This window comes from Panthera leo, chromosome F3, assembly GCF_018350215.1.
Source record: "Panthera leo isolate Ple1 chromosome F3, P.leo_Ple1_pat1.1, whole genome shotgun sequence".
NCBI lineage: Eukaryota > Metazoa > Chordata > Mammalia > Carnivora > Felidae > Panthera > Panthera leo.
Genome location: NC_056696.1, coordinates 27436036 through 27454813, shown reverse-complemented (window position 1 = coordinate 27454813; position 18778 = coordinate 27436036). Strand labels below are relative to the sequence as shown.

At 40.4% G+C, this 18778-nt stretch overlaps 1 protein-coding gene across 1 annotated transcript in view; it reads right to left on the bottom strand.

The window, feature by feature from the left end:
• The window catches only part of STX6 (syntaxin 6), a 49311-nt gene that overhangs the window by 17406 nt on the left and 13127 nt on the right, over positions 1-18778 (bottom strand). Inside the window, exons 2-4 of the mRNA XM_042924929.1 lie at positions 10887-11056; positions 8229-8323; positions 32-94 (exon numbers count right to left, since the gene is read on the bottom strand). Coding sequence (XP_042780863.1) covers positions 32-94; positions 8229-8323; positions 10887-11056 — 328 coding nt within the window. The remainder of the gene's footprint in view (positions 1-31; positions 95-8228; positions 8324-10886; positions 11057-18778) is intronic.

The window sequence follows — 18778 nt, the reverse complement described above, 5'->3', positions numbered from 1 at the left end:
ACTGATGTTGTGTATTCAGATGTTTACTCACCTGTCTGTTTTTTCGTTCAGCTAATGCCTGCACAGAGGAAGGTGACATGTGATCCTTCATGTCCTAATGAGGTAAGGAGAAGACCAGAAAACAAACGAATACCCTCAGATTAAACAAAATCATGGTCAATATTTTACATGCTAGCAAAATACACATACATTATTATGAAATTTTTAAAACAAAAAGACAGCATTCTTTAAAGTCTCAAAATTAAAGGAAATAAAATAGTGGGACTGGCATTCCTTTAAAAGGGCATAACCTGGATACTAAATTTAAAGAGGAAGACAGAGGAAGGGAGCTGGGATTTCCTGAGTACCAACCACGGGTCAGAAACACCACCGAACACTTACATTTATCACTGAATTTTCATAACAACTCTATGAAGCTGGTATTATTTCTGCTTTACAGGTGAGGAGTTTGAGATCTACAAAGGCTGAGAAACTCTCTTAAGGTCACACAGTCAGTAAACGGCAATCCTGGGACACAAACTCAAGAACCTGTGCTCAAGGACCAGGATCTTCAAACAGAATACATGTGAAAAATCATGCACTTTAGGATAAAGTATATCTACCATTAAACACCAGAGAATACTTCCTAGTATTCTATCTTATTTTATTTCTGGGTTGGATTCATGTGAAGTATAGACTATTCTAATCCAAGAGTGAATTTCCAGAGCAGTATCAAAAATAATTTTGTAAAGGGATGCTTGGGTGGCTCAGTCAGGTAAGTGTCCGACTTCAGCTCAGGTCATGATCTCACTGCTTGTGGGTTTGGGCCTGGCGTCAGGGTCTGTGCTGACAGCTTAGAGCCTGGAGCCTGCTTTGGATTCTGTGTGTCCCTCTCTCTCTGCCCCTCCCCTGCTCAAGCTCTGTCTCTCTCTCAAAAATAAACATTAAAAAAATAATTTTGCATGGAAAGAAAAATGAATGGACCCATTACTTACTCTGAAGTAAAACACCTGATTAAATATGAGCCATTTTCCTTATCATATTTAACCACAACCCAATATCCTTTAAAATTATTTGAATTGAGTACGATTGCTGTAATACAATTTTTCTTTAAAAAAATAAATGCTGCCAAAATAACTTCATAACTTTCTGTTGGCAAGTAGCTATTTTATAGATGCAAATGTTGAGGTATTAGGCACTCAGAAACTTTTTCCAAGACGCACGACAAGTGAACAGCAGATGAGACAGTGCCACAGTTTTCCTAATTCCTATGGGCAGTCTGAATAATAACCACCTTGCTTCAACTTTCCCAGCACCCATTTTTACGCTCACCAAATGCTCACTAAAGCCTAATACGTGCCCACGTACAGCAGTGAGCAATACAGGCTGGGTCCCTGCCCACATGGAGCCGACACTATGGTGGAGAAAAGGCAAACAGTAATCCCACAGATAAGTCAACAAAGTGGTTGCTGTGTTGGGAAGGAGGGGAATAAACAGGGCTGGAACTGAGTGGGTGATGAATGCCACTCTAGAGGCATAGGATAGGGGTGACAATGGAATCGAGACCTGAAGGGCAAGAATGAGTCAACCACAGAAAGAACTAAAGGCCGGGAAATCTGGGCAAAGGGAACAGCAAATACAAAAGCCTGGAGGTGGGAAACAGCTCAGTGCCTTTGGTTCTTGAGAAAGCAGGCCAGGGTGGTCCAAGGAGCCAGCTGCATGTTTGGGGCTAGGGGACAGAAGAGAAGGTTGGCCAAACGTGCAGGCCCCTCAGGCTGCTTAGATTTTATTCTGAGGCAGGGGCTGGCAAACTTTGTTTGTAAAGGAGTAAATATTAAATATTCAGCCCATCATACACTGGTGTGTGTGTGTGTGTGTGTGTCTGTGTGTGTGTGTGTGTCTGTGTGTGCATGCGCATGTTTTCTAACTATACTTTAAAAAATGTAGAACTGTTCTTAGATCTCATGGGTCATAGATTGCAGGCCCCTGTGCAAAGGCAAATGAGAAGCATTAAAGTATTTAAAGCATGGCCATGGAGTATTCTGGTTCATGTTTTAGAAGATCACTTTGGGTATTCTGTAGAAAAAAAATGTTATTAATCCAGCAGAGCAAAGGTAAAGAGATCATTTTACTATAACCTGTCACTATGTCCCTCCCAGTGCTGCCCATCTACGGGTGCATCCAAAAGGAGCAAACCCCCTCTGTTGGGGGCCTTCAACAAGAGGATATGTGAGCCCTTGGAAATGACACTGGGTAGGTAGCACATCCGAGGGGTGTTCTGTCTAGGGTCCAGTTGACCCAGAAATTCTCGAATTCTCTACCTATTTCGGTGTTCACAAACCTCAAAAATACAAATTAAAAAAATTTTAAAAATGGCCACCCATAGAAACTGAGAAAAATATACTTAGTTAAAAAAAAAAAAAAAGCACTCACCATGAACATACAGATATTGGCTTATTTAAAACAAAGGGAATTCAGTGGTATAAGCCATGTTTCTTAAATGTGTGAGATTTACCTGAGTGAGTCACCTGGGGTGGTGTTAAATGTTCACTGGTGGGATAATATATGCTTTAAAAATGCACTTAATACATTTTATAATAGTTAAAAAAAAAACAGTGAACATTACTTGCATAAAGAAATAAATGAAAATATCAACATGTATCCAAACATGTATGGAAAAAATAACTGAAGTTCAATTAAACCTTGAACTTTATCTGTAGAACGTGTATTTGCTGTTAGAAGTCAGGACAGCGTGGGGCGCCTGGGCGGCTTAGTTGGTTAAGTATCCAACTTCAGCTCGGGTCGTGATCTCACAGTTTGTGAGTTTGAGCCCCCCGTCAGGCTCTGTGCTGACACCTCAGAGCCTGGAGCCTGCTTCCGATTCTGTGTCTCCCTCTCTCTCTGCCCCCTCCCCTGCTCGTGCTCTGTCTCTCAAAAATAAACATTAAAAAAATGAAAAGAAAAAAAAAAGAAGTCAGCACAGTGAACAGGGAAGTAAAGACCGTAAAGGCGCACAAGGAGGCTTCTAGGGGTGCTGGGAATGCTCTGGAATGCTTCCATGGCTGTCACCAGTTTACAAACTCTTCAAGCTGTGTACCTGGGATACATGCACTTTTCTCTATTTTTGTACTTCAATAAAAATGTAAAAAAAACAAAAACAAAAAGAACTGCTGCTCTGGAACAATGGCTGGAAAGTAAACTGGACTAACTGAAAAAACTTGACATTTTGTAACAGGAGCCTTGATATTTGTGTCAAATATTCACGGCCTTGACCTAGCAATTCCACTATTAGGATTTATTTTAAGAAAACAATATAAAAGGGGCGCCTGGCTGGCTCAGTCAGTAGAGCATGCAACTCTTGATCTCAGGGTTGTGAGTTAGAGCCCCATGGTGGGTGTGGGGATTACTTAAAAATAAAATCTTAAAAAAAGAACAGTATAAAACATATACCAGAAAAAAAGCAAAGATGTACACTGCAGTGCTATTTATAATAGGAAAGAAAAATAGAAAAAAGCAGCATGTCCCAAGAAGAGAATAGTAACTTAGAGTAAACTCAGACGAATGTGCCATTTCTTTTAAGAGTCTATTTCAGGGGTGCCTGGGTGGCTCAGTTGGTTGAGTGTCCAACTTCAGCTCGCGTCATGATCTTATGGTTTGTGAGTTCGAGCCCCATGTTGGGCTCTGTGCTGACAGCTTGCTCAGAGCCTAGAGCCTGCTCAGGATTCTGTCTCCCTTTCTCTCTGCCCCTCCCCCATTCACACTTTGTCTCTGTCTCTCTCAAAAATAAACAAACATTTAAAAAAAAATTTTTTTTTAAAGAGTCTATTTCAATGTCATATAATGACTAGAGGAAATATGTAAAACTGTTAATAGTGATTATTTCCAGGGAGTGGAATGACAGAATGGAGGGGCATTTTTTACCTTTCTCATCCAGCAAAATTATTTGCATTTTAAAAATAGCAAGTATGAATTGCTTTTAATTTAAAAAATTAAAATACAAAATGCTTATGATGGCTTAACACTATGATCACAATTGTAAAAATACAACTATCATACACTGAGAAGAAAATCAGCATGAGAAAATATAGCAAAGGTTGTGTTCATTATTTGGAGCTTAGATTTCTTTTTTCTATTTTTTCCTCTTATAAACTTTTCTAATTTTCCTTCATGAACATGCATTACTTTAATGAAATACGTATTTAAAAGCTCCAGGTTTTTAAAGTGTCTGCTTACTAAAATATATGTGGAGGGGCCGTTAGCCGTGATGGCGAGTGACTCTTCCAATGGCTGTGCAGCGTGTGTCCTGTGTGGCCACGACAGCAGGTAAAACAGCCAGGCTTTCACTTCTAGTCGCCATTTGTTTCTACGTCCGTTAAAAGTTATCAGCCACCAGCCTCCTTATTAGGATTTGGAATTTTAAGCTAAGTCACTGAACACTGTTAAGCATTCTGTAACAACCTATCAGGCAAAAAGGTAATCAGTCATCTTCTTTCTAACACATGAAGTTTAGAACCAGCAGTCCAGAAGCAGCTAATACCAATACAATTTGGTTCGTCTGTCAAAAAAAACCAAAAAAACAAAAACAAAAAAACCCACAATACAATAAATGTCCTAGTTACTTATGCTCCTGTTCCCATTTCATGATGTCTTCCAAACTGAGTGAATGGGACACCATACATCCCAGTACTCAGCACTCAGAGGTCACACATCCCAACGTCATCTCTGTCCACATTGTACACCTCCCCCTTTTTGGTTAACCATGTCTATCTTGACTTACAATGAAATGGAAACAATTCTTGGGTTGGAACAAGTTGGATTTTTTTTCGCAAGGGGTACAGTTCTCATCATCTTTGAAAGTTAGAGAGAATGTCTGTGAGGACCATTTAATTGATAAAGAAAACATAGAGCCAGAGAGGCTAAATCACTTGCCATGATGAAAATTTATTAAGGTCACAAATGAGCCTAGAACTCAGTTCATTCCCTGTGCCTCTGCCATATACTTCAAAACCTTCTGCTACTAAGTTAAGACAAAGTCACTTCTGGAACATATTTCCACAACACAAAGATTTCACATGCAAGATCTCCGATGTGTAGGTGACCCCACAAATGTAAAAATGATTACTTCAAAAATATCAAAGGCTATTTACACACACAAAAAAATATTTTTGCTCTCTTCAATAAAAACTGCCAGCAAAACTTAGTAAAAACTACATAAACTTCAAAGACACTTGGGAAAACACACAAACAAGACTCTTGAAACCAGGGATGCTTCTTTTTCTTTTTTTTTTTATTTATTTATTTTTTTAACGTTTATTTATTTTTGAGACAGAGAGAGACAGAGCATGAACAGGGGAGGGTCAGAGAGAGGGAGACACAGAATCTGAAACAGGCTCCAGGCTCTGAGCTGTCAGCACAGAGCCCGACGCGGGGCTCGAACTCACAGACTTCATGACCTGAGCCAAAGTCGGACGCTTAACCGACTGAGCCAGCCAGGCGCCCCTAAACCAGGGATGCTTCTAAAAGCAAAGCCAATGGACATGAATTGCAAGGAAAAATGAGGGAAAGATGTAATTCTTCAGACAGAACAACCACACACACAAATGTACAATGTGTTACCAACTCTCCTGCCTAAGAAGGAGAAAGCTGTGGATCAAAATGTACTCCTTTTGAAGCAAAGAAACAAAAACGTACTGATAACAGGTTAACAGAGGACTTTATGTAAGCTTGTGATATACACATCCCAAACCTGAGCTTGGTTGTAGGTTTCTTTTCCCAAATCTCCTAACTCTCTGATCCTACTCTACCTCCTCCAACTAGAACCCGGAGATCTCAGTATATAAATACTGCTTAACTAGAGACTCAGTAGGGTAAGTGTCTCTTACTTAATCTCAGCTCAGGTCATGATCTCATGGTTCATGGGATGGAACCCTGTGTCAGCAAGAAGCCTGGTTGGGATTCTCTCTCTCCCTCTCTCTCTCTGCCCCTCCCTTGCATGCACTCGCTTTCTCTCTCTCAAAATAAATAAATAAACATAAAAAAAAAAAAACCTGCAAATACTGCTTAGCCAAATGCAGTATTTTTTTAATTAAAAAATTTTTTTTACATTTATTTATTTTTGATAGACAGAGAGACACAGAGCACAAGTTGGGGAGGGGCAGAAAGAGGAGACACAGAATCCGAAGCAGGCTCCACGCTCTGAGCCGTCAGCACAAAGCCTGACATGGGGCTCGAGCTCACAAACCGCGAGATCATGACCCGAGCTGAAGTTAGATGCTTAACCGACGGAGCCACCCAGGCGCCCCCCAAATGCAATAATATTCAATCAACACACGGTGCTTTAAGAAAAAAAATTCAAGTAAGCCTCATTACTATGTCCTTCTCTTCTGAAGGATTTCAATTAGAATTTATTAAAATGAGATCAACAAAAGCTCAATTAGGTACTGTTAACCTATAACTAGCAAACAGTAACAGCTTTCCAAAAAGGAGTCACAATTAAAACAAGAATGACTAAAAACTCTACAATACTCAGTTGGATGATACAGTGGAGTATGATTTAGACCTCAACCCTAGAAGGGCTGCAGCATTATGAAGTGTGGACTTGATTTTAAACAGTTCTATCAAAGAATACACTTTAAAAAGCTTTTCAAAATGAACGTCAGTTTCTACTTCCAGTTATACCAATTAACTTAACTTTCAATATACTTACCTCTGAATTTCAATTTGCAAAACTTACAAGTAGTACTATTTTGCAGAAAGAACAAATATAATGATTAAGGTCAGGGATATATGCTTCACTGCAAGGCACCATTTAAATACTAACATCAGGGGCGCCTGGGTGGCTCAGTCGGTTAAGCGGCCGACTTCGGCTCAGGTCATGATCTCGCGGTCTGTGAGTTCGAGCCCCGCGTCGGGCTCTGTGCTCACAGCTCGGAGCCTGGAGCCTGTTTCGGATTCTGTGTCTCCCTCTCTCTGACCCTCCCCCATTCATGCTCTGTCTCTCTGTCTCAAAAATAAATGTTAAAAAAAAAAAATTAAAAAAAAAAATAAATACTAACATCTACAGAAGTGTCTTTCAGAAAATCTATTACAAAAAATAGAAAAGCAAACCGTATGTATCAAATAAGTAATTGGAGATTTACCTTATTGGAATAAACGGCTTCCTGATTAGAACAGTGTTCTGAACCGACTAGAAATTAAGAGTGTCTAATTCAAATGCTCAGTGTATATAGATGGGGCACCCAGGTCCAAAAATATGAGGCCCATTAAAGTATGGCCTTATTTAAAAATAATTTAGATATATGTATATAGAAAGGCAACTAATGAATAAAAGAAGAAACAAGAATAGTTAAAGTTCAGTGATAACCTACCATCTGAAATAATTTCAAAAGGAAATCACATGACATAAAGTTTTTGGCAAACACATACCAAGGTTCCTGCCTAAGATGACTCTTAAAAAGCCATATGTTAGCGCTGGTATGATCCCAAGTCTTTTTATTCAAGGAAGCTGCTTTCTAGTACATATGTTAAAGACAGCTGGTTCTCTTACATCTAGTTATGCTAATCAAACGGCTTAGCCATATAGTTTCAAATACAAACATATCTCAAGGATACAGGATTTGACTTAAATGATATTTTCTCTTAGGTTTTTTTTTAACAATAGATTATTAGCTATGTAATTTGAGACTAAAGATTTGTTCAACTGGGACTAGCTTTTAACACTCTTGATGGATGCTTGCTCTGGACAGCTCCCGAAAGGCTGTCAAGCAGTTGTATATGGAAATGTCAGTAACACGGGTTGCAAAAGTTCCAGAAGCAATTCAGATGGTGGAAGAGGCCGCTATCCAAACCTGGTAAGAGTCACTCTGCACAATGCAAAGTGATTACCAATCCATCAAGGAACCAAATGGTTTCTACAATGGTAATTCTTCCTTTCGTCCAAAAACGCAGTAGAGCAAGAAATAAAGAGGAAACAAGAGAACTGGTTTGGAGGAATGAGAGCTACGGCCAAGTAGGACACCCTTAAAGTAACTTCCCCAGGGCCAGGCATCTACTCTCTCCATTTTGCTCCAAGAAATAAGCCTGACAATACTAGAAACAAATTTCTTTCCTTGAATCAGAGAAATTATGATGGAAAGCGGCATTTAATTCATACTAAAAAGTGGTTTCAGAGTCGACCTATTAGTTTACAATTAAGAAAAGCAGTTTGGCTATTTCTTGCACAAATAACACAGTAAGCTCATATTCCTTACCCTGACAACTTGCCGAGTGCTTGTGATGAAGGTTTTTCTTATACTCAATTCAGTCGCATCAAGGTTGAATTTTCTAGGGTTTGCTTCAACTATGCGTGGGTCAAAGAGTCAAGGTAAAGCAATTTCATCATCAAAAGTCTACCAAACGACATCATGTTAAACCACAGAATCTCTCACAGGCAAGCAATAAAATCTGGCTCGATGTCTCTGAACACACAGGCACCTTGACACACATCATTCTCAAACTCTCTTCCCACAGCTATGAGGATCTCCGTGCCTCAAAGTGGAGAAGACCCTCCAGGTTAAGACTGCTGACTGGGTTCACTATAAATCCATGGCTGTCTGACCACAGCTGAGCTGGGCTCTTCCAGAGACCTGCCAGCACTTTGTATCTATTCTTTTCTGACTCCAGATCACCTTTCCCATGACAGCTCTGAAAACCTGTTTCATCTGCTATTCCAAACCATTCCTCTTATGGCAAGAAGCTAACCCTGCTTACGAATCTAGAGATCCAGGCTTCTGCAGTGAAGCTTCCCCTGATCTCCTCACCCCCAGCCTGGTCCTGCTGCCCCATGTCAGACACTCACATGGCTCTCTGTACTTTTCTCTTACAGTTTGCAAATAGACATTTGTGTTATTCTGATTAATGTCTGTTCCCCTGTCCCCAGAGCTCCTCACTACTCCCCACCATAAATTCCATGAGGGCCAGTACACTGTTCTGCTCATCAGTCCCATCCCAGTAACTAACAAAATACATGGCACACTCAGGGATTACTTGCTGAATGAGTGATGAAAACCACATACTTCATTTTATTGTGCTTTGTTTTACTGCACTTAGTAGACACTGTGTTTTTTACCAATTGAAGGTTTGTGGCAACCCAGTGTCAAGCAAGTCTATTGGTACCATTTTTCCAACAGCATTTGTTCCCTTTGTGTCTCTGTGTCACCTTTTGGTAATTCTAGCAATATTTCAAGCTTTTTCACTGTTATATTGGTTATGGTGATCTGTGGTTGTAACTCACTGAAAGCTCAGATGATGACTAGGATTTTTCAGCAATATTTTTATGTTAAAGATTTTATTTTTAAGTAATCTCTACACCCAACATGGGGCTCAAATTTACAATCCCAAGATCAAGAGACACGTGCTTTACCAACTGAGTCAGCCAGGCACCCCAGCAATAAAGTATTTTTAAATTAAAGTATATACACTGTTTTTAGACAACATCCTATTGCACACTTAACAGAGTACAGTCTAGTGTAGACATCACTTCTATGCACAGCGAAACCCCAAAACTTCACTTGACTTGCTTTATTGCGATACTCACTTGATTGTGGTGATCTGGAACCGAACCCACAGTATCTCCTCTTTCTCTCGTAATTTCTGTCTCCCCAATATTGTCTTCTTCCATCTCAAGGGAAGACGGATCTTCCTGTATCTGTGCTTTTGATCCCATCCTCTCACATATTTTGTTCCACTAATTTTAAAGAACATGCTTGTTTTTTAAAAATAATTTAAAAAGAAGACGCCTGGGTGGCTCAGTCGGTTAAGCAACCGACTCTTGACCTCAGCTCAGGTCATGATCTCATGGTTCGTGGGTTTGAGCCCCACATGGGGCTCTGCACTGACAGTGCAGAGCCTGCTTGGGATTTTCTCGTCCTCTCTCTCCCTTGCTTGTGCCCCCCTCCCTTGCTTGTGCACACACTCGCTCTCTCAAAAATCAATAAATAAACTTAAAAAATAGTAATTTAAAAGGCACCCAGGGTCATTATGATTAACAGAAATATATATAAATTATGCAGTCCACACATCAACTGCACATGAACCCATGCTATGGAGTGATTCTGACGAAAGCCGGTTTCCTAGGTCACACTTACTGAAAGAACAAAAGAGAACTGAGAACGTGCAGCTGGCATACCGTCAACGTTTTTGATTGGCTGGAATTTTTCCACCTGAGAAAAGGCCACATAGTTCAGCTTTTACAGTTCTCTGGTTCGTCAGTCAGGTCAGTGCACTTCTTTAACATCAACAGCACGACTTAAATGTAACAGATCTGCTTTTACCAAATGCAACTGGATGGTTTAGAATGCTTCTCCGATGGACACTGGCATTCTAGCATCACCTCCTGAATTGGAAGAAGACAATCCACAAAAGGATCTTCTTTTGATTTCTAATCAACAACGTATAACACTGGCCCTGTATACACCTCTATGTAATAATGACCGCTAACACAGAAGCTCACTGTGCGTCAGGCACCATACTCTACCTGCTACACTTCCAACAATCCTACGAGCTAGGTACTACTATTATCCTAACTTTCTACTGAAGAGGAAACTGAAGCAGAGAACAACGCTCCAAGTCAAACAGATAGTAACTGGTATAGTTAGGGCTTGAACACACAATCTGACTCCAGGGTCTGAGCTTATAACCACTGCACTACACTGTCTCCACACTGCCTGACTTATCATGCACCGTAGAAGAACGTGGCCCCTAAACCTTAGCTCACTAGGCAACTATTTTGAGTGTATCATGGTACAAAGAAGAGCAACATCAATCGACTAGAAAAGGAAATATCTAATCTATGTACTTGAGACATCTGGACAAAAATGTGTTCATTTTTCTGTCCATCCCAGAGGCACAGGCACCATAGAGAAGGATATTGATGGTCTCGTCGAGGTCCTCCAGATCCCACTCTATGCTCCGGAGGTTGTTTCTCAGCTCATTGGTGGTCCAGTCGATTTCTTCCCTTGTTGCTGTGGAGGGGTCCTGGAGGAGCTCTGTCCATCTCTGAAACAAGCCCTGGGCAGTGTTGACTGCTTTCTGTACCTCTCTGTAATCAAGGTGAAGGGAAAGGGCAGAAATCAGAGACAGCACATTCCATGAACAAGTTACTACTGCTTGACTTTAAGTTGACGCCTGTGATCATGTACCACCTTCAGCACCTACCACTCCTAAAAGTATTTTTAGCTCTTTACAGAAGGCTCCTCATGAACAAATATCAAAGTTCGAACCTTTAAAGATACCAGTCCTAGTATTATGTTCTCAGCTGATTTGGGGATCAAACAGCCATTATTTAAGTAGTTATATCAAGTTGATTAGAGAAGGACAAAATGTAATTTTTCTCTCAGTGGACTATACTTAAAAATCCTGTAAGAAGCAATCCTACAAATTAGCTAAAGTGCCATTAACATTCACACATGCTGCCATTTGGTGTGATATTTTATATTCATATGAACAAGTCCTAACACAGCTTCCCTTTTCCTGCATGGAGGAAGAATGAGGGTAAAAAGGGTGGAGGAAGGGTTACTCACACAGCTAGTCTTTTTGAAGGTAAGTATTTAAAAAAAATTTTTTTAATCTTTATTTTTGAGAGAGAGAGAGAGAGAGAGAGAGAGAAAGAGCAAGTGGGGGAGGAGCAGAGAGAGAGGGAGACACAAAATCTGAAGCAGGCTCCAGGCTCTGAGCTGTCAGCACAGAGCCCAATGCGGGGCTTGAACCCACGAACTATGAGATCATGACCTCAGTGGAAGTCGGACGCTTACCCGACTGAGCCACCCAGGCACCCCTGAAGGTAAGTATTTTAATCTGAAGGTAAGTATTTTAATTTAGCCATTCTGATAGGTGTGAGGTGATATCTCATTGTAGTCTTGATTTGCATTTCCCTGACGATGAGTGATGTTGAGCATCTTTTCATGTATTTGTTGGCCATCCCTATGTCTGCTTTGGAGAAATGCCTGCTCATGTCTTCTGCCCATTTTTTAAGTTGGATTATTTGTTTTTTGAGTGTTGAGCTATATCAGTTCTTTATATATTTTGGATACTAACCCTGTATCAGAGATATCATCTGCAAATATCTTCTCCCATTTAGGAGATTGTCTTTTAATCTGAGACATTTTTAAATCCAAAATCTCACTGGACTTCCTAATATTATTACCTTTAAATATATACATGTATACAATATACATATAGCAGGTGAGTGTGTTTCTTGTTTAGAGAGGGAAACCAGGTCATTAAGTGTTATGATCTAGCATGCTTTCAACTTAGATAGAGTCACAAGGTTTTAAAAACTTCCCCCCACCTTCCATGCTCATGGGTTAGAAGAACAAATACTGTTAAAATGTCTATACCACCGAATCTACACATTTAATGCAACCCCTATCAAAATATCAACAGCCTTTTTCACAGAGCTAGAACAATCCTAAAATTTGAATGGGACCGCAAAAGATCCTGCATAGCCAAAGTAATCTTAAAAAAGAAAAAGCAAAGCTGGAAGCCTCGCAATTCCGGACTTCAAGCTGTATTACAAAGCTGTAGTCATCAAGACAGTATGGTACTGGCATAAAAACAGACACACAGATCAGTGGAACAGAACAGAAAACCCAGAAATGCACTCAACTATATGGTCAACTAATCTTTGACAAAGCAGGAAAGAATATCCAATGGAAAAAAGACAGTCTCTTCAATAAATGGTGCTGGGAAAACCAGACAGCAACATGCAAAAGAATGAAACTGGACCACTTTCTTACACCATACACAAAAATAAATTCAAAATGGATGAAAGACCTAAATGTGAGACAGGAAACCCTCAAAATCCTAGAGGAGAACAGAAGCAGCAACGTCTCTGACCTTGGCCGCTGGAGCAACTTCTTACTTGTTCCAGAGGCAAGGGAAAGAAAAGCAAATACGAACTATTGGGACCTCATCAAGATAAAAAGCTTCCACACAGTGAAGGAAACAACAAAACTAAAAAGCAACCTTCAAAATGGGAGAAGACATTTGCAAATGACGTATCTGATAAAGGGTTAGTACCCAAAATCTATAAAGAACTTATCAGATTCAACATCCAAAAAACAAATAATCCAGTTAAGAAATGGGCAGAAGGGAGGTGCCTGGGTGGCTCAGGTGGTTAAGTGTCCAACTCTTGATTTCAGCTCAGGTCATGATCTCAAGGTATGTGAGATCCAGCCTCACATCAGGCTCTGTGCTGACAGCAGAAGACATGAATAGAAATTTTTCCAAAGAAAACATACAGATGGCTAACAGACACATGAAAAGATGCTCAACATCATGGAAATACAAATCAAAACTACAATGAGATATCACCTCACACCAATCATAATGGCTAAAATTAACAACACAGAAAAAAACAGGTGTAAGTGATGATGCAGAGAAAGGGGAGCCCTCTTATACTGTTGGTGGAAAACAATATGGAAGTTCCTGAAAAAGTTAAAAATAGAACTACCCTACCATCAGCAATGACACTAGTTATTTACCCAAAGGATATAAGAATACTAACTTGAAGCAATACCTGCACCCCAATGTTTATAGCAGCATTATCAACAACAGCCAAATTATGGAAAGAGCCCAAATGTCAATCAACTAATGAATGGGTAACAAAGATGTGGTGGAATAGGGGCACTGGGGTGGCTCAGTCGGTTAAGCGTCTGACTTTGGCTCAGGTTGTGAATTCGTGGTTCATGAGTTCGAGCCCCATGTCGGGCTCTGTGCTGTTGGCTCAGGCCCTGGAGCCTGCTTCAGATTCATGTCTCTCTCTCTCTCTGTTCCTCCCCAGCTTCCACTCTGTCCCTCCCTCTCTCTCTCTCTCTCTCTCTCAAAAATAAAGATTAAAAAAAAAAGAAGAGGATATGGTGGAGTAAAAAAGAATGAAATCTTGACATTTGATGTGGATGGAGCTAAAAAGTATTATGCTATGTGAAGTAAGTCAGTCAGAGAGACAAATACCATATGATTTCACTCTTATGTGGAATTTAAGAAACAAAACAAATGAACATGGCGGGAGAAAGAGAGGAAAACCAAGAAACAGACTCTTAAGTGTAGAGAACAAATTGATGGTTGTTACCAGAGGGGAGATGATGGGGTGCAGCTGGAGGAGGTGGGTTGAGTAGGTGATGTTGGAATTAAGGAGGCCACTTGTTGTGATGAGCACCAGGTGTGGTATGCAAGTGTTGAATTACTAAATTCTATACCTGAAACTAATATTATATTGTATGTTAACTGAAATTTACATAAAAACTTGGGAAAATAAATAAATAAATAAATAAATAAATAAATAAATGTGATACACATTTTAAAAAAGACCAACCACTTTTGAGGCAGCATTCTATATTGGTGTGGTAAAAATGACACTATATAACTTTTGGGAGGTACAGATAGACCTAGAAAAGAAAAAAACAAACAAAAAATTAGGGTGCCCAGATGGCTCAGTCAGTTGAGTGTCTGACTCCGGCTCTGGTCATCATCTTGTGGTTGGGGAGTTCGAGCTCCACATCAGGGTCTCTGCTGTCAACATGGAGCCCATTTCGGATCCTCTGTCCACCCTCCCTCAAAAATAAATAAACATTAAAAAAAAAAAGGCAAAACTTTGCCCCCTACCAATGGGCCAACACCCATAATTTATTTTTTTATGTTTACTTATTGAGAGAGAGAAAGAAAGAGAGAGAGGGAGGAAGGGAGGGAGAGGGGCAGAGAGAGAGAATCCTAAGCAGGCTCTGCACTGTCAGCACAGAGTCCAATGTGGGGCTCGAACTCATGAAATGGGAGATCATGACCTGAGCCAAAATCAAGAGTCGGACACTTAACCAACTGAGCCACCCAGGTGCCCCCAATATCTACAATTTAAATGTTGTAATTGAATACTATTGCTTATAAAAGCCAAAAAGGAATCATTTTACTATCATATGGTCTATTGCGTACAAAGATTATAATCTTCATGCACCCAAACTATGAGACCTGTTTTGATCCTTCTATGACTTCTTAACCAATTCTTCTGGGTGCACACTCAGGGTGTTTGCTACCTGTAGCTTTAAGACAGAAACTGCATGCATCCTATTCCCTCTGACATTTCAAGTACCAGAAGACAAAGCACTTACAAAATGAAGAAAGGTGCATAACAATAATATTTTGGTTTGAGACCACTCATGAGAGCTAGAACGCTGAGTGTTAAATACAGAATACAGCTATTGGGCCAGGCTGAATACACCAATGAGCTATATGGCCAACAGTGAATCTCCTCAGGTAAGTTCAGCACCCAGTTTATGAGTTAGCAGAGTTCTCTCATTGTTCCTCCCCTATCAGCCTTATACTTGCAGTGCTAATGAGAAACTCTAACATAAAATGGGGAAGGACTAACTGACATATAAATCCACTTTTAAATTTTTAGTAAGGTTTCTGGCTGATCTGGTAGAGAAGGAGGTACACACCTTCCCATAATCCGAGGTAATTGGTTTATTTGTAAGTGTTGAGTATCATCTATGATAATAAAAGAGTTTAAAGAGGTATCTATAATGACATCTCATTTTAAAGAATATAAAATTACCACTTCTGTAAAGTAAACATAAATTCCTTTTTGAGAACTAGAAGCCTTAAGCCACAGAAGCCTCAGGCCAGGGCATCCCTCATTCTCCATCACCAGAACACAACCATGATGCTTGAATTAAATTATCTTAACTAAACATTCATATACCTTTCTGATCTCAGGGTTTCTTTGCATTCTTCAAAATTATTGAAGACCCCCAAAACTTAAATTGATGTGGGTTATTTATCTACTGCCACTTACCATATTAGAAATCCAAACATGTTTAAAAAAGTATCAAGTAATCAAACATGACAATGAACTTACTACATGTTAACATAATGTTTTTACAAAAAATAACATCTTAAAAATCCACACTCTTTCATATGTTTGCAAATCTCTTTAATATCTGGTTTAACAGAAGACAGCTAGATTCTCCTATCTGCTTCTACATTCAGTCTGTCAACATGTTTTGTTGAAGTATATGAGGAAAGCCCAGCCTCATGCAGATAGACAGATGGAAAAGGGAGGAGTATTTTAACAGTCTTTTTAGATAATTGTGGATATTCCTTTTTGCCACTATACCAAAACTCAACAAAACGGCCGCTTCTTAAAGGTTAGTTGCAATGTGGAACCTGAAACTGTATCAAAGACTTTTTGAACTCTCATGTATTACAATCCATTGCCCTACCTTGTATTTTGAATGGATCTTTCACCCACCCATGTCTAATTTTTTTTTTAATTTTTTTTAACGTTTATTTATTTTTGAGACAGAGAGAAACAGAGCATGAACGGGGGAGGGGCAGAGAGAGAGGGAGACACAGAACCGGAAGCAGGCTCCAGGCTCTGAGCCATCAGCCCAGAGCTTGATGTGGGTCTCGAACTCACGGACCGTGAGGTTGTGACCTGAGCTGAAGTCAGACGCTTAACCGACTGAGCCACCCAGGCGCCCCCACCCATGTCTAATTTTATCACATGTACTGGTCATCTGGAAAATACTAGTTTACTGAGTATCACAGGTCTTGAAAATGCTGAGTCTTTCCATTATACACTATCCAAAATCATATAATATCACCACCAACATCATCAGAAAAACTTAATTACTGGGAATATGTAAGGTGATAGTACTTGAGAGAAGTTTTCCAAAATTCTGTTTTTAAACAAAGGCTCTAATTTTATGATCATTGAAAATACTGTCAATTGTTTTCTGTTAAGTGACAGGTTCACTTCATTCATTTCTGAGAAAATATCTCAAGTATTTTTTAATTTTGAAATTTGAGAACATATGCAAGTTCCAATAAAAAGTTTGCCAGGCATTCTTTCAAGTAAAAATGGGATCTGTGAAGGGAAAAAACGAGCTATTTCAGCTTGCAACTCAATCACAAATTATTTTTCCTGGAGATAGCCATCTTATTTCATTCACAATATAGCAAAAGTGCTTTGGCACACTCTCATTTTGCCACACAGAATGTCAAAATGTGTACTAAGGGGATGCCTGGGTGGCTCAGTCAGTTAAGCAACTTCAGCTCAGGTCATAATCTCATGGTTTGTGGGTTCGAGACCCACATCGGGTTCTGTGCTGACAGCTCAGAGCCTGGAGCCTGCTTCAGATTTTGTCTCCCTCTCTCTGCCCCTCCCCTGCTCATGTTCTGTCTCTGTCTCTCTCTCAAAAAATAAACATTAAATTTTTTAAAAATGTGTACTAAGACTGGGAGAAAACGTTCATGAATTATATATCTGATCAATGTCTTTTATCTAGAATATAATTTTTAAAAAACTCTCAAAACTTAATAAGAAAACAAACCCAACTAAGAACTGGGAGTATGGTGCCTGAGTGGCTCAGTTGGTTAACTGTCCATCTTTTGGCTCAGGTCATGATCTCACGGTTTGGGGGTTTGGGAGATCGAGCCCCATGTGTCGAGAGCTCTGTTTGGGATTCTCTTTTCCTCTCTCTCTGCTCCTCCTGCACATGCTCTCTCAAAATAAATAAACTTAAAAGACATTTTAAAGAAATGGAGGGAAAGAGGCACCTGGGTGGCTCAGTCAGCTGAGCATCCAACTCTTGATTTCAGGGTCAGGTCATGATCCCAAGCCCCAAGCCAGGTTCCACACTGAACGTGGAGCCTTCTTTAAGATTCTCTCTTTTTCTCCCTCTGCCCCTCTCCCCCAATGGAGCTCATTCTCTCAAAAACACAAACAAACAAACAAACAAACAAACAACAACAAAACCCAGAAAGAAATGGGGGGCGGGGAATGGGCAGGGGCAACTGGCGGGGGGGGGGGGGGGGGGGGGGGGGGGGGGGTGGGGGGGGTGGTGCTCAGTCAGTTAAACATCTGACTTCAGTTCAGGTCATGATCTCGCAGCAGGTGAGCGCGAGCCCTGAATCGGGCTCTGTGCTGACAGTGTGGAGCCTGCTTGGGATTCTCTCTCTTTCTCCCTCTCTCTTGCCCTTCCCCACCTTATGCTTTCTCTCTCTCTCAAATAAGTAAAAACTTAAAAGAAAAAACAGCAAAAGGGAAACGGGCAAAAGATGTGAATAGTGCTTTCCCCAAAGATGACATACAGATGACAGCTTAAGAACATAAAACGTCCAATACCATTAGTCATTAGAGACATGCAAATTAAATGCACAGTGAGATACCACTACACATGGCCTAAAACAAACCGAGGATGCCCAAATGCTGACCGGGCAGCGGAGTAGCCGGGATTCTCCTGCATCTCTCAAGGGAATGCAAAATGGCACAGCAACTTTGTAAAATAGTGTGGCTGTGTCTTAAAATTAAACATACGTTTACCATATAACCCAACAATCTCACTTCTAGGTGACATGAAAACTTACGTTCACACAACCACCTGCAAATTCTTAGAGCAGCTTTAGTCGTCACTGCCAAAAATTGAAAACACCCAAGCGACAGCAACTCAGGCAGTAGCACCTGCCCTGACAAAACCTCCGGCCAGCCCAGAGCGCCCAGACCAGTTTGATGTGACCCCCCCTGACTCAAGCCTGGGGAAGATGGAGAGTGGAGTGACCTCCAGAATGACCTACAACTCCCTTTCCCTCATTATAACGCTAAAACCTCCCCCAACCCCCCAAAGAGGAGGAGCGCAAGCCTCATTTACATAACATACGAAGCTCACACAGGCAGGTTTTCTTATGGTGCAGGCACCTTACACCCACCTCCACATTTGATGACAAGGCTCCCCTTTTTAAATATTCATCCTAACCCTAAGTAAGAGGA